This window comes from Cebus imitator, unplaced genomic scaffold, assembly GCF_001604975.1.
Source record: "Cebus imitator isolate Cc_AM_T3 unplaced genomic scaffold, Cebus_imitator-1.0 Scaffold133, whole genome shotgun sequence".
Taxonomy (NCBI): Eukaryota; Metazoa; Chordata; class Mammalia; order Primates; family Cebidae; genus Cebus; species Cebus imitator.
This window is the reverse complement of record NW_016107448.1, coordinates 2,025,000-2,043,193: the sequence shown is the minus strand read 5'-3', so window position 1 is coordinate 2,043,193 and position 18,194 is coordinate 2,025,000. Positions and strand designations below refer to the sequence as shown.

The 18,194-nt window shown below is 35.2% G+C and overlaps 1 protein-coding gene across 29 annotated transcripts in view; it reads left to right on the top strand.

Moving 5' to 3' along the window:
• ADGRL3 (adhesion G protein-coupled receptor L3) overlaps nt 1-18,194 on the top strand; it is a 559,234-nt gene that overhangs the window by 415,523 nt on the left and 125,517 nt on the right. For all 29 annotated transcript variants that reach the window (XM_017541414.2, XM_017541407.2, XM_017541408.2 and 26 more), the window contains 2 exons: nt 15,725-15,908; nt 16,808-16,930. In XM_017541414.2, the coding sequence (XP_017396903.1) occupies nt 15,725-15,908; nt 16,808-16,930 (307 nt within the window). The remainder of the gene's footprint in view (nt 1-15,724; nt 15,909-16,807; nt 16,931-18,194) is intronic.

Sequence of the window (18,194 nt, the reverse complement as noted above, 5' to 3'; positions counted from 1 at the left end):
TAGGAAGAAATTAATGAGTATTTTCAAGTTCCTTGTTTGGTCACTTAATTGGCTGTGTGACAAAGAGCTCTGTGGTGCATGTCAAACAACTTTCAGAGTCCTCTAATGATTTGTGCTTTGCTTGACTTGTGATACTATTCTGTGTGGCCTGTCAGGCTGGATATCCTTGTTAAAGTGGCTAGAATAAATTGGCTAGCAGTGTGCATACAATGTAGTGTATTAACTGCAGCAACAGGGAGTACTTTTAACAGCTCTTTCAAGAGATTTCGATGTTTGCCCGTAAGCATCAAAGCCAACCCAAACTTTCATTTAATATAATTAAAAGGACATCTGAAAGTAGTTTGAATCACAGCAGGTTCTTGTGGTTTGGTAACCCTTTGTTAAAACCCTGTGAACTTAATATATTTCACAGCTTGATAAATCTGCACTTGATTTATGTCAGTAAGAGAGAAAATATAAATCGGTACGCTGCATGTTTCTGGTGCCCTAAACCTATTGTTAAAAGACATTGAGATCAAAGAAAGTGACTTCCAACTACAAAACCAGAATACTGTAGTTTCTTTTTTAGATAAAGAATGGTTATAAGAATTCCTTTCAGTAAGTTGTAGACATTAAACACTACTACGTACAAAGCAATCATTGAATCAAAAGAGTAAAATAATATGTAATATAAGCAGAGTAAATCATACAGGTATTGCTGAAGAATGTGAACAGGTCAACTTGTAAATCCAATGATTTAAAACCCTCCAAAGGACAATGACAGATGTTGATGATGGAGATTCTTCCTTGACGTGGAAAGAACATCATTCTGGGAATCTCTCATGATTCCCCTGGCAAATGTGTCAGGTCAGATAGAAATGGCTGCTTTAGAAAGCCATTTCTGCCTCCTCCATTTCTCATGTTTCCCGTAAACAAACAAATGTTCCAGCCGCAGTTGTATATACATGGTTTGTGAATGCTTCAGGAAGTAATTCCAATGAGAGTGTGAAAAAAGCGTCTTTCTGATTTTAAATAAAATGTTTTCATCTAAAACAAAAATATTTTCTCTCTGCTTTGCATCAGCTTGCATTCTTTTCTTTCATTTAATTTTCTGATCAAAGTCTGGGCCGTTATATAATTGTAAAACTGTTTACCTAAATTCCATTCTGTGCATCAGTGCTTTCTGAATGTATGCTTACCTTCAGAAAAATTTTAAATACATAGAATATAGATATGATTTCTATGCAAACTCAAGATAATACACATCAATTTACTTTTCTATTTCTTTATTAGCTTGATGATTACATACCTAACCAGGAAAAAGATATTTAAAAAAGCATTACAGATTTAAGATCCTACTTTCTGAAACTATCATTAACTTTTCTGGTACAGGTTAGAAAAGAAATGAAAATTTTAAAGACCAATATGCAGTAAAGTAGTTGTCTGATGGCTTAGAACCAAACAAATGATTGTTTAGGATTGCTCCCCACAGAGTTACAACTTTTATATTTTCCTCTGCCTAACATACAAATTTTGTACAGCTGGTAGTAACAGAAACTTAGCTTTGGTAGCTTAAACAAACCAAGGCTTTATTCTTGCACATAAAAAATGCAGATGAGGCAGTCCAAGATTAGCTTGAAAACTGCATGAAATCATCAGAGACCAAGTTTTCATCTGGTTTTTTGCTCCGTTATCTTTAGCACATGGATATCCATCCCCAGGATGACAAGATGGCTACTTAGGTTCCAATCATCATGTCATGCTAATCTTCTGAAAGGAAGAAAGGAAAGCATAAGTACCAAAGGATTTGTTCCTTTTAGTACTTTCCAGGAGGCTCTCCCAACCATTTCTTTTTATATCTCATGGGCTACCCTATTTGCATGCTTAAATACTTCATTGATAGGTGTGGCTTTGTAGCTGGACATAGTTTCCATTGATTCTGTGTCTAACACAAGAGGGATATTGGGCAACTAGCAGTCTCAGATGCAAAGAAAACACTTTTTCTTTTTCTTATTTAATAACACACAGTGACATCTTATCTGGTTTTAATGTAATAAGCTACCATAGATTTATGACAATACAAGGGTAACTTTTGAACCCTAAATATAGATTAAAATGTTCTTCTGCTTGTTCTGTTAGTCATAGTTTGAGATTAATCATTTTGTCTAAAAAAATACTTTCAAAAGCGATTTGAAACTATTCTCAGATTGCATTTTTCTACTTTTTAAGTAATTTTTTGAATAGCTAATGTAGACATATGGTATAAAATTCAAAAGGTAGAATAATACCTATTTCTCCTTCCCACAGGAACCTCTGCATTAACTCCAGGGCATGCCACTGACATTGTTGTCCATTTCAGTGGCGCCCCCTTGCGGTTGTGTAGTTCAAGCCTGCCTCTCATTTCTCTCCAGTCTTTCAACCCGTCCTTTTTCAAAGCATGATCACTGTTAGTTTTCTTTTTTTGAGATGGAGTTTCGATCTTGTTGCCCAGGCTGGAGTTCAACAGCGCAATCTCAGCTCACTGCAACCTCTGCCTCCAAGGTTCAAGTGATTCTTCTGCCTCAGCCTCCCGAGTAGCTGGGATTACAGGCATGCGCCACCACGCCTGGCTAATTTTTGTATTTTTAGTAGAGACAGGGTTTCTCCATATTGAATAGGATGGTCTCGTACTCCTACCTCAAGTGATCCGCCTGCCTTGGCCTCCCAAAGTGATGAGATTATAGGAGTCAGCCACCACATCCAGCCCACTATTAACTTTTTAAATATCTTAGCAGAGAAGACTATCATCACTCACATCTATATTTTTACAATGTTTCTTTATAAATCTTGTCATACAATCACAAAACAGTGTTGTTCTCCTTGCCTAGAATAAGGACTTTGGGGGTAGCTTGTGGCAGACCCACACAATGGGGTAGCGTTCTGCCATGGAAAAGAGTAAATGTGTAGTCAGGATCACAAGCTAGATTAAAGTAGTGGTTTGTATCACAAAATAACTTAACTCTTCATCAGTAGGAAATCGGTTGACTAAACTACTGAACAAAATAGCAGAATACTTACCAGCCACAGAAACAATGAGATAGAACTTGTATTGACTTAGAAAGATAGGTGTGATATATTTTCAAGTAAAAATAAACAAGCAAGCAAAAAACAACAGATAACAGCATTATTGTACGGACTGAGTTTGCTCTTATAAATGTGTAAATATTTGCAGGTCTAGAAGATCTGCAATAAACTGTCAAAAGTGATTTTTTTTGTATGGAATTACAATATTGCTCTATAAATGGAATTTCAGGTTTTACCATATATACTTCTGTGTTTTAAAACTGTTTATTAAAATGTCCTTTTAAAACTAATAGATATTATTTTTTGGAACAGTTTTAGATTTGTAGAAAAATTGATCAAGTCTTATAGAAAGTTCCTGTATACCTCCCATTGACATGCACAGCTTCCCCTATTGTTAACATCTTACATTATAGTATGGTATAGTTGTAATAATTAATGAACCAATGTTAATATATTATTATTAACTGAAGTCCACAGTTTATTCGGATTTCTTTATTTATTATCTATGTCCTTTTTCTGTTTTAGGATCCTATCCAAGATACCATATTACACTTAATTGGCTCTGCTAGGCTGTGGCAGTTTGTCAGACTTTCCTACAAGTATGTCCTTTTCAAAGTCTGAAAAATATATATTTTTTATTTAAAAATAGTAAACATACACTTTAAGAAAAGCGTAGATTTATTCATTCATTCATTAATTCAGGCAACATTTGTTGAGCTCATTCAGGCACTATTTCGGGTGCAGTGAATCAGGGATGAAAACAGGGTTTCTGTCTTCTGTCTTGTAAGGCTCACACCCTAGTTCAGCTGGCTGGAATTATGGAAGAAAATAACCAGTAAATCACTCAGTCAATAAAAGTAATAAAATAAGATTGCAAAAATGCTATTCAAAGAATTAAAACACAGTCATATGAGTAAGGGTACTTTATTTCGTGCAGATCAGGGAGGACTTTCTAAGGAAGTGCTAGGCAATTCAGCAACTTGACACTACCTGGAGAAGAGCACTCCAGATCAAAGGTCACCCAAAGCAGAGCCGGTCAAGTAACAAGTGGTTGGAGATTTCAGGGAATAGAAGGAAGACAAATATGCCTCAAGCAGTGGGTTGAGGAAGAAGGCTGTGGAAAAATGTCAAGAGTCTGAATGCTATTAAAAACCTTTCACCAGGGTCATGATGTAGTTTTGCAAAACGACTTTGGCTGAAAACTTTGCTTTCCTCTGATTCTTATAGCTTCAGTTATCTTTGTGTAGATGATTAAAAAAAAAAAAAAACAAATTAACCAACTGCTTTACACACTGCCAAATTCTTCTGTTAATCAATTCTACCTACTGCCTGAGTAATGTTTTAAAAATGCAAATCTGTTGGTGACTTGACCCTACTCAGATTGTCCGTTACTCTCTTTGCCCTTATCGAAAAAAAAAATCAATTTTTGAACTACAGTGCTTGAGTATCAGACTCCCGCTGCTAATTTCCCACACCTTTAACTGGCTCCTCCTCGGATCCTGTGCTGCCAGTCGTGCCTCTGTACCTTTATAATCACAGTTACTTCTGCTTGGATTAATTCTAGATTTGCTCTCCTTTCTCTTTCTCTTTATTCCAGTAACTTTGACTTACCTGTCAACACCCACTTCATATGTCAATTACTCTAAGGAAGAATTCTTTGTCCCACTTAGTCTGGATAAATGACCTCTTAGGTGTACTTATAACTCTCAGTTTTCCTCTATTACAGCAATTATCAAACTGTATTTTAATGTCTCTTCACTCTATCACTAAGCTGCTTGGGAAGGAAGAGTGCCACTTTTACTTCTATATCTTCAGGCCCTTTTAAATTGTACTCAGCACACATTAAGTGGTCTCTAAATATTTACTGTTTAACTGAAGCTCCAGGCTCAAATTTCCAGTTGCCTGCTAGTATGTCCACTGCAGCAGAAATTCTGGCAACACTTTTCAACACTCGCCATTGCCAATTCCTCTCCTTTCATTCTCTCTTAAATTCACCTCCTCAGGCTTGTGCCCCCACTACTCCACTGAAACTGCCCTTGTTGAGGTCATTAATGACTTCTAAATGCTACTAGACCAATGGTTGGTAGTCAATCCATACCTTATGTGATCAGTTAGAAACATCTAACACAGGTGATCACCCCCTCCTCCTTGATATACTATCTTCAGGACAACTCCCTTGATTTTTCTCCTACCTGATTGACACTTCTTTCCAGTCTTCTTGGCCAGTTCCTCCTCTTCTCCTCCAACCCTTAAGCTTGGACTGCCCTCTAGCACAATAGTTAGACCTCTGGTCTTCGCTTTGTACATTCACAACTTGGTAATCTCATTGATTTAAACACCACCTATATGCCTATGACTTACAAATATTATCCATGGCACAGAGCATTCTCCTGACCTCCAGAATTAATTTTCCAGCCAATTTCTCAGTATCTTCACTTTGTTGCTTAATAAACACCTCAAACTTTCCATATCTGTAACTGAATTCCCAGTCTTCACTTCCACACCATTCTTCACATCTCAGCTGAAGTGGCTGAGTCCCACCTCTACTGTTTCCTTTTGCTTTACTCCAAACACATGCCATTTTAAGGTTTTGGACCACGCAAATCTTCAAAAGTTCCATTTGAAGACTTTTATTCTGGCTGTTTCCTCTGAATGGAATGTTACTCTTCAAGCTGCCTGCATGGCTAACTCTCTCAATTCCTTTGTCTTTTTTGAACTGCAACCTTTTCAGTGATGCACATCAGTACCATCCTATTTGAAAGCCAGCCTCTCTCCCAACACTATCCCTGATTCTAGATCCACCTATCCTATTTTATTTTACACTGTACCTTGCACCTTCTGAAAGTATATGGTTTATTATTTGCTTCCCTTGCCAAATGTCCAGTTCTAAGGTTATTTTTTCTCTGCTTTGTTAAGATGTATCTCAAGAGTCTAGAACAGTGTTGGCATATGTTAAGTGCTCAAAAAATATTAATTAAATGAACAAATGTCCTGTTTTTGAAGTAATGATACATGAAATTGCACTGATTGTTCCTCAAAAGCTGTATCACGGTGGTTTTTCTTTTTGTTTTACAATCAAATCACTGTGTTACCCAGAACAAAAATAGAGTAATTATTTTTAGTTCAAAAAGAAGAATTTTTGGATACTTTCATGATTATTTTTGAAACTAAGGGAACCCTCTTTCCGTCTGTGATAACACACTCTCTGACTGCTTACTCTTTCATCTTCATTGCGAATTATTCTTACTTCATTTTCCCCTCTATTTTGTTAGCGTTTCTGTATCATCAATTCTTCTTCTACTCAGTTTTTCTGGGTAATTTCAGACATACCAATGGCTTTAATAAACCTACTTAAATTTATGATGCGTACACTGTATTAGGCCGTTTTTGTGCTGCTGTAAAGGAGTGCCTGAGCCTGGGTAATTTATAATTTAATTTATAAATTAAAATTTGCTCATGATTCTGCAGCCTGTGCAAGCATGGCACTGGCATCTGCTTAGCGTCTGGGGAGGGTTCAGGGAGATTTTACCCATGGAAAAAGGCAAAATGGGAGCAGGAACATCACATGGCAAAAGCAGGAGCAAGAGAGTCGGGTAGGTGTCACACACTTTTAAACAAACAGATCTCTCAAGAACTCACTCATTGTGGCAAGGACAGTACCAAATCATGAGGGCTCTGTCCCCTGACCCAAACACCTCCCACCAGGCCCCACCTCCAACATTGAAGATTACAATTCAGCATGAGATTCAGAAGGAAAAATATCCAAACTACCTCACGATCTGCATGTGAAGATCAGATATCTTATGTAAGCTTCAGACCTACCTAGATGACATTAAGGTACAGTCATGCATTACCAATGAGGATACATTCACAGCAAACCAAACACTGCACATTCTAAGTCATAAGTGGGTATTGAACAGTGAGAACACATGGACTCAGGGAGGGGAAACTCACACACTGGGGCCTGTTGAGGCGGGGGGAGAGCTAGGGGAGGAGTAGTAGGTGGTGGGGGGATTGGAGAGGGATAGTATTAGGAGAAACACCTAATGTAGATGACGGGGGGATGGATGTAGCAAACCACCAAGGCATGTGTATACCTGTATAACAATCCTGCATGATCTGCACATGTACTCCAGAACTTAAAGCCTAATGATAATAATAAAAGAAAATAACATAAAAAAAAGAAATACCTCATTTTGTTGTCATGCAGGATATACTTATGAAAACCTAAATGGGATAGAATATTACACATCTAGTCTGTATGATATAGCCCCCTGCCCCTTAGGCAACAAACCCGTACAGCATGTTATTGTACTGAATACTGTAGACAATTATAACTTGATGGTATTTGTGTATCTAAACCTAGAAAAGATACAGTAAAAATATGGTATAAAAGATAAAAGCTAGTACACATGTATAGGGCAGCTCCATTGTAATCTTACAGGACCAACATGGTACACAAAGTCCATTGCTGAGCAAGGCATCATTATTCAGTGCATGACTGTATATTGCCTTCAAAGTAGGCAGCCTGAATTTACTACGTTACTCATACTCTCCACCCACACATATGCTCTTATACCCACCCCAAATTCTATGCTTTGTGCTGCTTTCTTTTTCTCATCAACTGGCTTTAACTAATCAGCAATAATTTCTGCTTTTCTTTTTCTCCAGAACCAGAACTCATGAATTTGAGGCCTGGTTCTACTCTGTGTTAGCTAATTATTAGCCTTTAGCAAGTTGCTTAACTTCCCCGAGTCTCAATATTCTCACTGTAACATGAAGATAATAATAAATTCTACCTCACTGGGTTATTGTGATAATTAAAGTAGTTAATGCATGTAAAGCATTCATGTCAAGGTCTTAAATGCACTCCACAAGTATTAACCATTACTGCATATCACTCTACTACCTTACATGTTTTCCAGTGATTATTTGTCGCTTTTAGGAAGAGTTGTACATACCTTAACGTAGTTTGCAAACGTCTTTGAAATCTAGCTTTCACTTTCCAATCTTACCACTGAACCCCTTATACTCTTTGCTCTACCATCAGGAGTTTGTTTTCAGTTCCTTCACAGCACCTATTCTCTATCACCTCTGTGCCTATAAATACACACTCTACCCCTTGCCTTTGTTCGGTGTAGAGTTTGTACCTTTTGTTTGTACCCACTGTACCCTTTGTTCAGTGTTGAGTTTCATCTTGGAATTCTCCCACTTCATGGAGCTTTTCCAATACAGAGCTTAAACCCTAGGTTTCCATCATTATAATGCTTGCCATATTGGATTTTAATTACTTGTTTAATTGCCTGACCTCACTATATTGCTATTACCTTGAGGGAAGGGAGAACATCTGTCTTTCTTGCTACATTCCAGTTGACTGCCACATTGAAGATGCTCAATTAATATTTGTTGAATGAATATTGAGTTAGCAAGAAATTTGAATTAGGTCTATAGATCCATTTAATTCCTGTAACACGATAGAGATTTATTTGACAGCATTCGGTCATTATATTCTAAAGTGAATTTAAAAGTGATACAATCAAATACAGCTTTCAAAGAATAATGCTTAAAAAAAAAGAGGGGGGTCTCTTAAAGACACAGTCTGTTCTATGAAGTTTTAGTTTCACCTTGTTTTACTATTAAAGATCCTTATTACTATAAGAAGGTCACTTGTGTTATACGACCGAATTTTAATTAAGACTTGAAAATGCCAGCACTTCACTGTAATACAAAAGGTAGTTCAGAGATTAGTAGTTTTTATATACTTAATAATATTAAATGACAGTGGTTATAAAAAGCACCTTAGGTTTATTGATCAGATGTGTAAATATCAGTCACTCAACTTGACTTGTAATAAAAAACCTGCAAGTTATAAACTGTTTTGAAGACACTTCTAACACTTGACCTTTACATTTTGATTTGAATCAATATCTAAACGCAGATTGGAGTACAATGTGTCCTATTCAGTAATGATTTTAAAGTTTTGCTTCATTTTACCTTATTCTCAACTGACAAACTTTACATCAAGAAGTCAAAAGTAAAGAATTAAAGAAAATTTTATTATTTCAAATTATAAATCAATGGATACTATTTCATCTATCTATCTACAGTGTATATATTCAGAAAGCAAGAAGTGGGAGCAGAGACCTGAAAACTTATTTCTCGTCCTTAATATATCCTGAGATTTAGATATGAAGAAAATATTTAAATGTAACTGTATATATAATATAATAAAAATAATATTAATGTAATAAAATAGCATCATTCAGCATGATTATGGTATATATTGATAAAGATGTGATGCATTCAGGAAAACATCAAATAGTAAAATATAATTTATATTACTAGGCCATTTTTCAAAAGAATTTAAGAAATTTATTAGTGTAAATGTGTTTATTACTATGAAATAATTGCTCCCAACTTTCAAATGGGCTGCCTAATACCAATTGGCTTTTTTCTTTTATCATCATCAACTTGCTCGTTATGTACTTTAGCTTTGAATTTCCTCTTCAGAGTCAAAGAAAAATTATTCATCTTTTAGTGTCTAACTCAAAGATAAACATTTTTGGGGATCTTTTTATGGTCTTCCCCAGCAAGAATCTATTACTTTTGTACTGTATGCTATGGGTTTCTAGATCTGTCTTGTGCTGGAGCGTAGGTAAATTGAAAGCAAACTCCATGTGTTTCTTCTCTAACATCATTCAACAGTGTCTTACCCCTAGTTCTTTGCACATGATACTGATTTAATGAAATCTTATTAAATTACTTTGGAAACATTATGGAAAACTTTTTGTAAAATATATGTCTTTTTCTTACTCAGAGTGTCCTGTATTCACTACAATAGCCTGTGGTTCAGTTTTTCTTCTTCTGGACTCTGTCATCTTAACTTCCTTCCATTCACCCTGCTTCCCTCCCAAATTATGGTGATATCTGAACACTTTATTCTCTCAGAAGTCTTTTGAGGCGACAGGGCAAAAATCAAAGAAATAAAAAAAGGATGCTTTCAGGTTTTCTATTCTATATAATGTCACTAATAATTTGATAATAAAAGTAAGCTATCTTTGTGTGATTAATATTGATGAATACCCAAAAGATATAACGGCACTAAAATTTACTCTGTGAAAACACAAAACATAATCTCTTCTCTGAGGATATCATAGTCTAGTGAGAAAACCAGATACAAATATGGATAATTTTGTTAAAGATAAATACTAAAATGGGAGACTTCTGTGGTCTGACTGCTTGTGTCTCCGCATAATTCATGTGTTGAAACTTACTCCCTGGTATAGTGGTGTTGTGAAATGGGGATTATTGGGGGGTGATTAGACCATGAGAACAAAGCCCTCATGAATGAATGGTATTAGTGTCTTTACAAAGGCGGCCCAAGATAATTTGTTTCTCCCTTCTACCATGTGAGGATGTGGAGAGTGAGACCTCACCAGACACTGAATCTGCAGGTGCCTTGATCTTGAGCTTCCCAGCTTCCAGAACTGTGAGCAACAAATTTCCCTGGTTTATACAATTGTCCAGTCTAAGGCATTTTGTTATAGTAGCCCAAATGGACTAAGAGCCCATTGTGGTATTGAATCTCTGAAGTGAGACTAATTCAGAAATTATTGGCTGGTTAATAAGTTTTATCATTTCTAGTTATTTTTTGCTCTTATACTCATCAAACTAATAACTTCAGATATTTTAAATTTTGCTGATATGAAAATGGAGAAAACTGACCTACGTATGAATTATCCTGCATGGCGAATTTCTCAGCCAAGAGTTAGGAAACACTGCTTTTGGCTCTTGTAAATGAGACAGCATCTCCTCCTTCATGAATCTTGCGTTTTGTCCAATAGGAGGTTTCAGATAGTTGTGCAGGTAAACAAATATATGAGACATCTTTCCATAATGACATATGATACAAAGAAAACAAAACAGGTAATAAAGAATGGGGGAATTCCCCCCTAGTTTTGCTAATAATGGAAGACCTCGTGGAACAGATGATACGTGAGCTAAAACCTGAATGAGCTTGTGATTTAAAAACTTGGCTGCAAAAGAAAAAAAAATGCCATGGTGGTAAAGTTATACATCTTTTCATAAGGCATTCCTTCTATTGGAATATTTATTTTTATGGTTTTCAAATGGAGGAAGATGGGTGACTAAGTTCCCCAGATGATTCTGCTTACCTTCATAGTTTGAGATCTACTGCTCACCTACGTAATAAGTGCCACTCATGTGTTTCTCACCATTGATTCTTTTGTGTATTCTTGCTGAGAAATCTTAGGCTATTTCACAAATGTATCCTCTTGGAATAGTGACAAAAGTTGTAATTGCAAAGATATGTAGTAGTTTTTCCCAAAGGTTTTTGCAGCAGTTATAACAAATAAGTAAACTCTGTATTTTGAAATATAGAAAATATAATTATAAAGTATATAACATCCTTAATGAATAGATTGAAATTATATGCTATGAGTAGTACTCATCAACTGAGTTTGCCTAAGGTCTGAATTCAATGATAAGGGTCCCAATAATGTTGCGTAATACAAACATATATCTAGTAGGATATGGTATGTTTATAATTCTGGTGTGAATCAAATAACTTTTGGCTCTTTCCCATTTATATTTGACTTTTAGGAACAGATCAAAGTCACTGAGAGTTTAGTCAGTATACTGTGTAATGAAAAGGATAACACCCGCTGCTACCTATTCTCAAATTGAAATATAATGAGTCTTATGTTGAGCTTATGAAAATAATGCAAATAAGTAGTTTGAGAAAAAAAATTATTTTGTGACCAGATGTCATAGTGTGTGAATAAAATATACAATACATAAATGTATAAGGAAACCCAAATATAGGTATTCATTGAGGAGTTGTAGTTACTGAATTGACCTTCATTTAGCTGGTAAAGGGACATGTTAGCAAGCTTTAGAAAGCTTAAATAATTTATAATTATAAAACTTCTAAGATGGACTTAATTGTGCTGTCTCACTAGCAGAAAAGGGGTCAGTTTATTCAAGTCTCTAAAAACCTCATTAGGATCTATTTAATACACATGTTGCCTTTACTCTCCAATTCCTCAAAGCTTCAGGTTGTATAGTCTTCTGTTTTTGTGTAAGATATCAAATTATGAAGATTGCATCACTGAAAACGTATTCCTTCCAGATCTCAATTCAGTGTGGCTATTTAGCAATTATCAGATATGAATTGTGCTTACTAAGTGAAAACTTCTCTTCTTCCTGCACTGGGCTGTAATATCAAGTGAAAGTAAACATAAGGTTACATCTTGAGCACTTGTTATGAGCCAGACAACTTTCTGAGATGATTATATTATCATACCAAGTTTGTAGATAGAGTTTAGAGAAGTTAAGTAACTTGCTCAGTATCACACATTCAAAGGCACTATGCAGATAAAATTCAGCGGATGTGGTCCCAAATCCCACACTCTGGTTTTAGAACTACAGAATACTGCCTCTCGATCCTTGTATTAACATTTCCTTGCAGTTATACTTAGGCAATTGTGAACAGGTGTGTTTTTGAGCAGACTAAATAACTGTTAGATTGATGTCATAACCCACCAACTCCTAGGTTTTGGGGCCACATTTTGAGTGTGTTGCTTTTTAGTAAATTTGGCAATTGTTTTGGGCTTTAGTAGAAAGCTTCCCTAAAGACTGACTTATTTTGAAGAATACACTTGTTGAAAACTTACAACTGTGAAAATATATTGCACCTTGTACCTTTTCAGTTGCAAAACTAAAATAAATTGATAAATTGATGCCTTTGATTTATTTGCTGTCAATTCAGACATACAAAGTTTTTTAGATAAAGCAGTCTGTTGTAAACAGGTTCCAGAATTTGTTCATTAGTTCATACACACACACACACACACACACACACACACACACACACACACAGAGCCTTTTATATATACACATACATATATACAGTCATATATATATATATATATATATATTTAATGGAGTCTTTCAGATTTTCTGTATATAAGATCATGTCACTGTATACAGGGAGAATTTTACTTATTCATTTGAATTTGGATGCCCATTATTATTATTACCTAATTACTCTGGCTAAGGACTTCAAGTACTATGTTGATTAGTGGTAAGAGTGGGCATATTTGCCTTGTTTTTGATCTTAGAGGAAAAGCTTTCAGGTTTTCATTGATGAGTATGATGTTATCTAAGGGCTTTTATACATGGCTTTCATCATGTTGAGGTAATTTCCTTCTGTTCCTAGTTTGTTGAGTTTTTATCGTGAAAGGTGCTGAATTTTGTCAAATGCTTTTTCTGCATCTATTAAGACAATCATGATATCTTTTATTCTGTTAATATGGCGTATCACAGTCATTGATTTTTATATGTTGAACTATCCCTGCCTCTAGGGTTAAATTGCACTTGATCATGGTTTATATATTTTTTCTTATGTGCTGTTGGATTTAGTTTGCTAGCATTTTGTCGAGAGTTTTTGCATCTGTATTCATCAGGGATATGGCCTGCAGTTTTCTTGTGGTGACTTAGTCTGGCTTTAATGTCAAAGTAATGCTAACCTCATAAAAAGGTGTTTGGAAGCGTTCTCTCCTCTTCTATTTTTTGGAGTTTGAGAAGGAGTGGTGTTAATTCTTCTTTAAATGTAAAAAAAATTGGTAGAATTCACCAGTGAAGTCATGTGGTCCTGAGCTTTTCTTTGTTGGGAGACTTTGATTATTGATTCAATCTCCGTATTAGTTATAAGTCTACTCAGACTTCCTGTTTTTGTCTGATTTAGTCTTGGAACACATTCTTACTTAGAACATTCTCGAAGTTGACCATAGTTGTTTCTTTTTCCTTTTTTCTCATCTCGCATTTTTTAAATTATGAAAATAAAAGTAACTAAGGACAGAACATAAAAATATTATCCCCAATAAAATTTTCCCTGAGGTAAGATTTTAATTATTATAAGATTATTAACTAATGATTAAGATTATCAGCGGCTAAAATGTCTGCTCCATAAAGAACAGGCGTAATTTCTGTTGCACTTGGGATTTTCAGAGCATTTCTAATGAATTCACAAGATCACCTAATCCCTGAAAGAATAGGTCTTTACACTGAAGAAGTCTATGTTCTCTGTTTGGCCTCAGAAAATATCTAAGTTTTCTTTTTCTTTTGGTTTCCTATCTGGCACCTCTTTTTTTTTTATATCCTGTTGGCATTGCCCTTGTAGAGAACTTCCTGGAAAGCAGATCATTTTGTTGTGATCCAGAAATACTTTTGTCTGGCTACTAGGTCATGCTTTACACCAAGAACAAATGATGGAGCTAAGCACACTATATGAACATGCCCAGTGTTTAAACTCGTGAGAGACTTTTTTGATTTGTGTTGTTTTCTTTTAGAAAATCATGCAAACCATGCAAGTTGTGAGTAGGATTATTTTACTTAAAAGTATACTGATGTAGATTTTTGGCCAAAACTTGGAATGGCTGGGAAAATATCAAGAAAAACAACTTTTATCAAAAGGCAAATTAGTTTTTAAAGCTGGTGTTAATTGGCAGCCAAGGTGTTTCATTATGAAGCTGAATTTTTAACAGTTGTTACTTCGTTGCTATGAAAACACCAGCCAGAAGAAAACCCTGCAGTGTAAAGGATATTTCTCTAGTCTCTCCCAGCCCTTCTGCCAATGTGTCAATAATGTGAGACCCGTTTTAGAACACTTACATGCTGCCTAGAAACTGCGCCTGTGTTGGCTGTTTATTCAACTTTATTTCTGGATTAGATGCATATTTCATGATGAATGGGTTCAGGGATGATCAGTTTGAAGCTGCAGGTATTGTACTTTTCTATTTTCCACTTCTCTATGTTTGAATGAAACCCAAGATCTTATTGGGAGAACTGTTTTTCTTTGTAACCTACAGCATAAAGAAAACCACAGGAAATATATAAATGGTAACTACAGAGATGATTCTTTTGGACGAAGCAATGAGAATTGTAGTGCTTTGTCTCTATGGGTGGGTGTATCTACTGCTGATTTTTTAAAAGATAAAACACCTAAGGACCATAGGTAGTAAGGTTCAACTGTGTATTCCTCCCCCTGATAGTAAACAGCATGAAGAAGGTTTTTCTTTATACATAACATATCCAAAGCCCCTGGGAGTATGTATGCTTTGATATTTTCCCCATTCTGACATTTTACTAGCAGGCTAAAAAACAAATAGGTTTGCCATGTGAGTCATCAACCTATAAGCAACAAATTCTTGGATTGTCCTACCTATGGTCATCCTTTTAATCTGTGTTGTGTTCAGCATCCAGTTTTATGGTAACGTACAGAAAAAAATTATTTTCTCTGAGTCACGTGGTAAAACTCTTGGTTTAAAATGTTGTCAGCAGTTCCCCAGCCAAATAATTTAATTATGTGATCATAATCTTATGGAAGCTTGTGCTATTCATTTCAAGAAATAAGCATGGCTTTATTTGTTGTCCTTCAAAACAGAAACAGGTTTTCCTCTTGCTTTGCAAAGTCTCAGCTAGGGTTTTGCAGAACAAAATAATGAATGCTTCTGCTGCAGCATGTCACAGGGGAGGCTGGGACAATACTGAACTCATGCACACTGCTGATCCTAGCTTGCTGGGCAACATGTACACCTGGAATTCTGACAGCTATGTGGGTTCACTAGAGACCTCTGTCATTCTTTTCATCCTCTTCTAGGCAATGGTCGAGACAGTTAACAACCTCCTTCAGCCACAAGCTTTGAATGCGTGGAGAGACCTGACTACGAGCGATCAGCTGCGTGCGGCCACCATGTTGCTTCATACGGTGGAGGAAAGTGCTTTTGTGCTGGCTGATAACCTTTTGAAGACTGACATTGTCAGGGAGAACACAGACAATATTAGTAAGTGGCCTTTGTTATTCAGAAGGTCCAGACACTCTTGTATATCAGAAGAGGGAAAAGAAAAAGTATCCCTGGTGTCCCAGATATGAGTAATGCTTTATTTAAATGGAGATAAGTCATTCTTTTTCTAAAATAAGGAGGGTATCACCTGTCATTGGCTTAAAAGGATTGAAAATCATGTGTGCTATCCTTCTTAGGGTATTTCATATTGGGTTCAACATTGAACATATTAGCCTGAGATCACTTACGGTGAGGTTTGTTTTTATAGAGGATTTTTATGTATATATTATACTATTTAAAATTTCATCCTCTTTATACAGGACTATTAGGGGTTATTTCAGTTATAATGAGAGTATCTTTGAATTACACTTTATAAAGAAATAAGTCATTTGAGGGAAGATAAGACAGTGTTTGATAATTGTGTTATTTAGCTTATAAAGGGTATAAATCTGTTTTTACTGTGGATTAGGAGTAGCTAACAGTTTTATTTCAGAAGTTATGATGAAGCTGTTTCAAATTTATTGGGCTTAAAGATAGTTCAATATTGGTATGATAGTACAGCTCTAGATTATAAAAGAATTTTTACTTAATTTAGAAAATAAAGGTTATATTTTACAACTTAACACAAATGCAATAAAATAAAAAAAAAAAGAATTTGGGATTGCATTTTAAATTTTAGGCTTTATTGATATATTTGTATTTAAATAATTTTAATAGCTTTAATTTGCATTATTTTGGCAAAATGCTAACAATATATTTTCTTAAAGATTGTCATAAAACATGACAAATAGAACAAGAATTCCAGTGTTTTGATTTCAGAAATACTGCAATGATTTAGGAAATGATTGTAGCTTAGGTATGTTTCTCTATGAGCACTGGTATCTCTCTGATATTAACAGAATTGGAAGTTGCAAGGCTGAGCACAGAAGGAAACTTAGAAGACCTAAAATTTCCAGAAAACATGGGCCATGGAAGCACTATCCAGCTGTCTGCAAACACTTTAAAGCAAAATGGTCGAAACGGTAGGTTAGAGTTTATTTTTTAAGCTTGAGGAGATTAAACTTGCATCAACTCATTGCTTTTTGGCTTGGAATATTAAGTCCACTGTTTAGAAGCTTTACCCCCTTCTTCTTCCTACCTATTCTCTTTCTCCTTCACTTCTTCCTCGTCCTAATGTACAGCACCACCAATATTACAGTAATATTTATTCTAAATTCTCAGTCAGATTTGCAGATTTGGAAATTGTTCTATTTCTTTTCAGTAGCCAGAAACTTAAATATGAGGGAAATTATGGACACCAAAATTCAGAGGATCTGACATTTTTCCCCAAAAAGAAGAACTCTCACTAAATTTGCAGATTTTAATTGTAAATTTTTTAATGTAAATTTTAGTTGTAATTTCAAAATTACATGTTTTTACTTATTTGGCTTTTTGAGATTGTTTTTATGCTTTTCTTTCTTTTTTTTGTTTTTTTTTTTTGCAAAGCATGCAAACATTTAAATGCAAGGAGATGATTTTGGGAAATGGAAATATAAATATAATTAGCTTAGCTTAATACTAAATTGAATACACTGAAAATAATTAAAATTCAATAAATAATCTTATAAAGTATGTCCCAAAACTCACGAATATTAAAAACTGTGTTTAAATTTACACACATATATGTGGGTGTATATGAATGTGTGTGTATATATATCTGTATGTATACATCTCCTCTAAAGTAGGCTCTTCTTTCCCATATTTGTACATATATACATATGCATACATACACACACATACACACACACAGATATTCCTTTTTTGCCAAGAAAGGGAGATTGTTTAGCCTGTCAGGTTATAGGAAGATGAATTCAGTTCCTAGCAACCAACTCAATGCTAATATTTCATATTACAGGGTGAATAGTTTTGAGAAAAGAAGATCCTGTAAATAATATCAAGAAAAACAACTTACATTTGTTGCCATCAGAGTAAAATAGTCTGTAAATGTTCAAAATACTCTAAGACTAAACTTGGAAATCATTTTTATGTTACTCATTTAACTAATAAATTTTTTGAGACAGCAGTAAGATTCAATAGAGCAAAATTAGATTCCTACATTAGCTTCCTAAATCATGTCCCTGCTTCCACTCTTTTGCCCTCCAACAGTATATCCTGTTGACAAAGGGTTCTTCCTAAATCATAAATCTGATGAGTTTACCTCCATTTACTCTTAGAATGAAATCTCATGACCTAACTAGGCCTTCCACATGCTACCTGATCCACTTCCTTCCTGCCTCCTTTTTTTTT